The following is a 6,890-nucleotide window of genomic DNA, read 5'->3' as shown; positions in this document are numbered from 1 at the left end:
ACTCCCACCAGATGACATGATTGGGATTTTAACCCAGACTAATATTCAAAATCGCATTAGAGAAGAGGCGAATAAACGGCACCTGATTCAGCGCTGTTCATGCGTGCGTTCATTCGCCTTTTTACGCCTTGAAGTGGGCTGCACCGTTTCGGTATTCAAAGTCTCTGTAAAGTTCTCTCCCGCCGCATTTCCCTAACACATTGTCTCGCCTGAGGAGACTTGGATAAAGGCATGTTAAGTTGTGAGAATTGATATGTTTCGGTGTACCTTATAAATTCATACCTTTTCTCACTGGAGAGCCTCAAAAAGAAAGTATCACTCAGGCCGATTTTCTCTGCTGTCCAACGCATTTAGCAGGAGATCTATTTAATCTGTTCATTCCTAGGCAAATGTATTCAGCCCGAACTGTGTGTGAATAGAGCAGCGTGTCAGCCGACCCTAATTGGGATTTAGCCACCCAAAGCATATGCACAAAGTGTCAGAGAATTGCAAGTTTCAAAGAGAGTTGAAACTTTTGCCCTTCCGCCTTTTCCCTCGCCTCAGAGAAGAGCAGCGTGTAGCCTGCGACACTGAGGTAGTGACCCAATCGACTTCAGGTCTGTTTTCTCACAAGGAAAGTGCAAAAAAAAACAACTCAATGGCAAAGAGCAGGACGTAACCTTGACTTGCGATTTCTGTGCGTAATAGGAAAGACAGCTCCTTATATGATCTGTTTGGAGAGAAAAAAAAAAAAAAAAACGAGAGGAAAAATGATTATTATTGTTAGATTAGGCTATAGGATATGAGTGCAATACAAAAGGTCAACATCTGGGTCTAATTATGAATTTTAACTGATGATGCAGCAAACAATAGCTGGATAATAATAATAATAATAATAATAATAATAATAATAATAATAATAATAATAATAATAATAATAATAATAATAATACATTATAGGCCTAATTTGCCGAATCCTTTTTGAAGATACGATATATAGGCGTGAGCGTCTTGGAGAGTTAGAGCAAAAGTAAATCCTATTAATTATATTGATGATCAGTCTGGTCCCATTTTATTTTTGACAATGCTTTCAAACTCCCTTCACCTAATCAAAAATAAATGCATAGTAGGTACATGCACACGAACACAACTGCGCGCGCTCAGAAGCACGTAAATAATTCGCTGTTACAAAATGCAAACTAATGATATGTCCGTCTGCACCGTCCTCATTATACTGCAGAACTGACAGTTCTGGGTTCAAGCTAATTGCAGAATAGACTGGGCTTAGGAGGGCTGAGCTTGTGGAACGATATTATGAAACGAAATCAAGGAAATCAAGATGAAATTTCTTATAGTCTAATCATCTAACCTTAACTCAAAGCAATAACCTCGTTTTTATGTCCTCAAGGGCAGTTTTCAGGAAGTTATACTCAAAACAATATTCTCTGTTGTCTTTTACTTGTGAGTAGAAGTACTGATGTACTGATCACAATATTTGCTTCATTTTTTAAACTTTTTTTTTTTTTATTCCTTATGTTATTTTTAAGGGTCATCAAGTGTAAGACTGAGAGATTATTAAAATAAAAATGTAATCATACAACAAACCTAAGATGTCTGTAAAATATCCTTTGAGGTTAGACCTTTTATATTAAAATAATAATTTAATAAATAAACATTAAAGACTATTGCTTTTGTGTGTGTTTTATAGTTTCTACTGTACAATGAACATTGAGCTTGCCTGGCATCAGCACCCCAATCCAATCACTTCCACTAAGAGGAGATAGGAGAAGGTGTAGATGTGGATGGATTGAGGACAGAAAGTGTATGCGTGCTGTCACTTGATTGTAGCAGAAAGTCTGAGTGATAGTGAATGCTTTTGCCCTCAATACAGTGTCAGGGTAGAATCTTTTGGACTCTTCATTCAACTCATCTCTGATTTCTTTGTATTTATTTTTAAAAATTCAACCAAGATATTTTATATCTTAAGCTTTCTTGTGCTATGGTCTAATTTTCATACTAAACTTAGATTCTGGATGAAATTATGAATTACTTATTATAGAAAAAAAATACAAATAAATCAAGCATAGTCAGATGCTGATAGCTTTATTGGCAATGAGAGGACAAAGGGGTGTGCTTATAGACATTCAAAAAGCTAAGAGTGTGTGATCTTTGCAGAGCTATTAAGTTAAAAGCCAGTGGTGACGGCAGCATTAAGTGGCAAACAATCATTTATGGTGCTCTTGTCCAGGGCAAAGGTGGGAGGTCAGTGTCCAGACATGGGCCTTGGTGAGTGTGGGAGCTGGGTGGGGCATGGAGGTTTAAGGGCGAGCAGAGGTCAGGGGGGCTGCTGCTTCTTATTCATTATCAGAGTCGGCTGCACCGCTGATGGTGTAGGTCTGTTCCTGATGGTCCATCTCTAGAACTTCATTGGCATGTTTAACTGTTCTGTAATGCATTCAGAGAAAAGTGGTGTTAGTTGGATATAACAATAAGTGGTACTATGCAAAATACTGTTTATTAGGATTTTATGTGGCATGTAGCAAAAATAGTTAACAAATAAATTTTAAAAAGTCAAATCACTATTTTGAATGTTATTCAACTGAACTCACTCAACATTTCAACAGAATAACAGTATTGTGGTTACTGAAACTACTGAACTGACAGGTCTATGACTTTTTAATATTCTGTATTTTCTGTTTTCATGGATGGATGGATGGATGGATGAATAAGATGACATTGTAAAATTTGAATTAGAAAAGCCCATGGTACCCTTTACCTAATAAGAACTGTCCTTCTCTCTGTCACCTCCACAGCCTGCTCGGCATAGGGCTCAATGCTGCTGCCAAATTGATCAGATCCAATCCCCACCCCAGAGCCACTGCACACCTTTCCTGCCGCTGCTAAACTTTTTGGTCCAAATCCAATATCACCACAGCCCAGTCCACTGACCATACCCCCATCACCAACAATGCCCGGTCCAGCTGCCTCTACACTCCTTCCTGAACCTGAACCAGCTTTGCCATCTCTTGAAGGACCACTGACACCTGTTCCTTCAACTTTACTGGCATCCAAGCTGGACCCTTCCCCACCTACTGAACCTGAATCTCCAAAACCACCAGGTTGAGAACCAGCTAAACCTGTAGCCCTTACTCCAGAGCCAATTACTGCACTCTCAGAGCTAGTGCCATGTCCTCCCGCACTGGTACCACCAGGTGTGCCCACCCCTAAAAGACCTGCATTAGTGGTTTCAGAACTAGCTCCAGCACTAGTGAGATCAGTACCTGCACCAACCACACCAGAGTATGCACCCCCTGGACCAATGCCTCTACCTTCAAGACCAATTCCTCGACTGGTGTCCACTGCTCCAGCTTCCAAACCTTCAAAACTTGCCCCAGTGGCAGCGGTACCCCTGCCTACCCCAGGGTGTGGACCAGTTGTACCAGTTCCTCTACTTTCCAAGCCCGCCACAGTTCTGTCAAGACTACTTTCCATCCCCTCTCCAGTGATAGCCCCAATAGCACCTACATCAGTGTCCATTCCTCGTCCAAGATTAGACCCAGGCCTTCCAAGACTGCTCTCAATTTCAGAGATTCTAAGACCTGTACCAAGACCGATACCACTACCTTCAGCCTTGGCTTTCATATGTGCTCCTTCTGTATCTGCCCTTTTTAGGCTTGGTCCCAAACCATCAAGACCTGCGCCAACATCTCCAGGACCAAAGCCACCCCTTTCCCGAGCACTGACTCCACCCGCTATGGTGCTAGCATCTGTTACACCAGCACCATCAAAACCTGAAGCTCCTGACATTGCGCTACTTACACCCATAACCCCTACGTTAACTCCACCCACAACAGCACTCCCATCACTAGCTCCTTCCCTACCAGACACACCCATAGCAGCACCTGTGACACCCACTCGTGCTCCATCTACTCCTGCTCCACCACCATAGCCTCCACTGCTAACTCCAACCACTCCAACTCCTCCTCCACCAGTTCCACCTACACCGCCTATGCCTCCTTCGCCGAAGCTCATCCCAGAACCAATGGCACTCATGCTACAGCTGGAAAGAGACAAAGTTTGCATCATCCCAGCCAGACGCAGATCCTCTCCCTCAATCAGTTTCCTGGAAAAGACAAAATATAGTTGTTACTGCATTAGCTGACAATCTCCATGCATATTTGAAATCTTTTCTTTACCTGTAAGTTGTAATCTCAATCTCCAGTGACATTTTAATATTCAGGAGGTCCTGGTACTCGCGCAGGTGCAAGGCAATTTTCTCTTTGGTGGTTTTCAACTCAATCTGCAAGCTCTCAATCCTGGCCTAAACATTGTCAATAAATTGAATGTATTGTAATTGTATATATTATTATTATTATTATTCATTTATTTATTTATTTATTTATTTACGAATCAAGAGTTGTGATAAGCATTTAATGTATACCTGCAGTTCCTCTAACTCCTTCCTATACTTTTCTTGCATCTCAAGTATTTTGGCTTCAAGAGCTTCATTCTTGGTTTTGAGAGCTTCCAGGTCACGTTCTTTATTTTGAATCTTTAAATAATTATTTTATTGCTGGTCAGTACATAGAAATAAATATTAACCCTATCATTTTAGGTTTAGGTACTGTATACTCACATCTTTTTTGGCATTCCCTATCCCCTCTCTGTAACTTCGAACATGATCCACATGTCTGGATGTTTTTTTATTGATATCCTCAAACTTGTTTTTATACCAAGAATCCATCTCCTATATAAAAAAAAAAACACACAAAAATGTTTTCAGTAACACTTTCTTCATTTTATTTTATAAATAGTCCTTTTTCTCATTATAAAGAATAACATGATTTTTACCTGCAGATTTTTAGCGGCAATATCATCGTATTGGTTTTGGATTTGTTTAAGGGCCCCGGCCAAATCAGGAAGAGAAAATGCACTGGCAGCTGACACATGAGCAGCATAAATTTGCTTCATCAGCTCATCGATTTCCTGTAAAGACAAAATGACAAAATCTATTGTAATTGCATAAATTGTAATTTCATTTTTACATAGATGTTTTGTTCTTAAATATAATTATTCACTTGTTGATGAACACGTTTCAGGAACTCAATTTCCACTTCCAACTGCTCGAGTCTCTTCTCCAATGCAATGCGAGAGGAGGTGGCTTGATCAACATCCTACAAAATAAAACCTGTTGTAACTGTGGCATAATTTTTTGACTTGAAAAGATACTCAGTAATATTTTATGTAAACTACTTACTGGACGGAAAGCTTCAATTTCAGCCTCAGCTTTTCTCCTTAACTCAATAGCTTCCTCATATTTCAGTTTCATTGCTGCCAGTTGCGCAGCTGTGGAATCCTTGGCTGCAAATGCATTGTCCTAGACACCCAGAAGCCATAGGCAAAATGAATCATAATTGATTTGGAGGTGAGTGCATAAAGGTGTCTGTAAAATGCTGAAATAATCTTTCCTGTGTCTGTGAGAATGTGTGTGTGTGACTAACCATGTCCCCTCAAGTGTGCATAAAGCCCCTTGTACTCTGTGACACTTTAGCACATCTATGTATTTGCCTGCCATAAATAAGAGCAGTCTAGCAGGTAAACAACCTTGAAAACATCAAGTTGACATAAAGTTTTCTGCCCAGACATTTCTTGTAAAACTTAGTGAGGTAAAATTTAGCTTGAAACTAAAGTTTTGCCTCGAAAATATCTTTGTATGAGAGGATTGAACACATTTTACCCTCTGAGCTTTCATTTGGTCAGCAATCTTTTTCAGCTCCCTCAGTTGTTCTTCATACAGCTGTCGCAGACCAGATGGCTTCACAAAACGATTTTGATAGGCTTCTATCTCTGCTTCCAGTAGTTTATTTTGCTGTTCCAGAGATCGCACCTACATAAGAAACAGTAAGAACAGTTTGAGGTGTGAGATATTGCAAAAATTAGGTCAACAGTCATGAGCAAAGTTTAAGACTATCTTATTCACTTTATCTATATAGACAGCCAGTCGATCATTCAAAACAATCATCTCTTGTCTTTCACTGTGGCGGGTGCTTTTGAACTCCTGGTTTTCAATTGCAGCTGCATCCAGATCCAGAGGAGGCTCTCCAGTTGGCCCCACACAGACAAGGGCCCCACCACCCACCCTGAAAAAGGTAAAAGTAAGAAAACTATTACTTTTTTTATTGCATATATTATGGGGCATAACAATACTTTATTCTAACGGTCTATTTTTATACAGTGTTTTCATAAAGGCCCAGATTTTTTTTTTTTAAATTTGTTTATTTTAAAAGGAACCATGTGCAAACACATAAAAGAAAAAATCTATCTGCATTTCATCCCCTTCTTAGAGTCTTACCCTGCTCCAATCATGCGAGACCTGCGGGCAGCTGACATGGTCCGTCCCGCTGATTCCATGCGGACAACTGCAGCTCCAGCTCTACCAGAGTATCCCACAGCAGAGCCAGCACGACCCTCTCTCCGGACAGGGGAAGGACTGGATACCCGTACCTGATAGGACGAGCTTACCCCCTCCTCAAAATGTCGACGGTAGGATGAAATTCTCTCAGGGCTGCGGCTCATGTTGGCTACACACAAGGAATAGATGTACTTTCCAAAACAAAAGACTTAACAGCTTCTGCAGCTTGTTCGCAGTGCTTGATTTTTAGCCCAGTGACTGGTTTTATAACCCCATTTACAACCATGCCCACCCAACATACAGGAGGGCGCTGTTCATGGAGCTGCTGTGGAATCTCGAACCCTTGCACCAATCCAAAGTTGACCTGCTGCTCCCATCTGTCAACAGTTTGTGAATAAAGGAATGGGATAGATATAGCATCACTTGACACTGTGTTCAAGAAATGAACAAAATAGAAAATGATGTGTGCTGTAAAGGTATCACAGGGTTGTTCCAGTGA

The 6,890-nt window shown here is 40.6% G+C and overlaps 1 protein-coding gene across 1 annotated transcript; it reads right to left on the bottom strand.

The window, feature by feature from the left end:
- Positions 1–2,112: 2,112 nt before the first annotated feature.
- On the bottom strand, positions 2,113–6,555 carry zgc:172323 (uncharacterized protein LOC564165 homolog). Its single transcript, XM_055164128.1, has 11 exons — positions 6,332–6,555; positions 5,960–6,119; positions 5,717–5,866; positions 5,237–5,356; positions 5,058–5,153; positions 4,831–4,965; positions 4,616–4,726; positions 4,421–4,531; positions 4,176–4,300; positions 3,982–4,102; positions 2,113–2,424 (listed from the first exon to the last, which is right to left on the bottom strand). Exons 1-11 carry the CDS (start codon positions 6,553–6,555, stop codon positions 2,416–2,418), a joined length of 1,362 nt encoding a protein of 453 aa, XP_055020103.1. The 3' UTR covers positions 2,113–2,415.
- Positions 6,556–6,890: the final 335 nt, after the last annotated feature.

The sequence above is a fragment of the Boleophthalmus pectinirostris genome, unplaced genomic scaffold (genome assembly GCF_026225935.1).
Source record: "Boleophthalmus pectinirostris isolate CB_2022bp ecotype Guang Dong unplaced genomic scaffold, ASM2622593v1 HiC_scaffold_6, whole genome shotgun sequence".
Classification (NCBI taxonomy): Eukaryota; Metazoa; Chordata; class Actinopteri; order Gobiiformes; family Gobiidae; genus Boleophthalmus; species Boleophthalmus pectinirostris.
The sequence above is the reverse complement of the archived record's forward strand: the minus strand, read 5'-3'. Positions and strand labels throughout refer to the sequence as shown.

Bases quoted from the DNA above. Each gene is read 5' to 3' on its own strand.
- zgc:172323 (XM_055164128.1), bottom strand. From the start codon at position 6,555: ATGAGCCGCAGCCCTGAGAGAATTTCATCCTACCGTCGACATTTTGAG. The intron at 6,120-6,331 runs GTAAGACTCTAA...TACCTTTTTCAG, and splicing joins TCTCGCATGATTGGAGCAGG to GGTGGGTGGTGGGGCCCTTG. The intron at 4,727-4,830 runs GTAAAAATCATG...TTTTTTATATAG, and splicing joins TTGCCGCTAAAAATCTGCAG to GAGATGGATTCTTGGTATAA.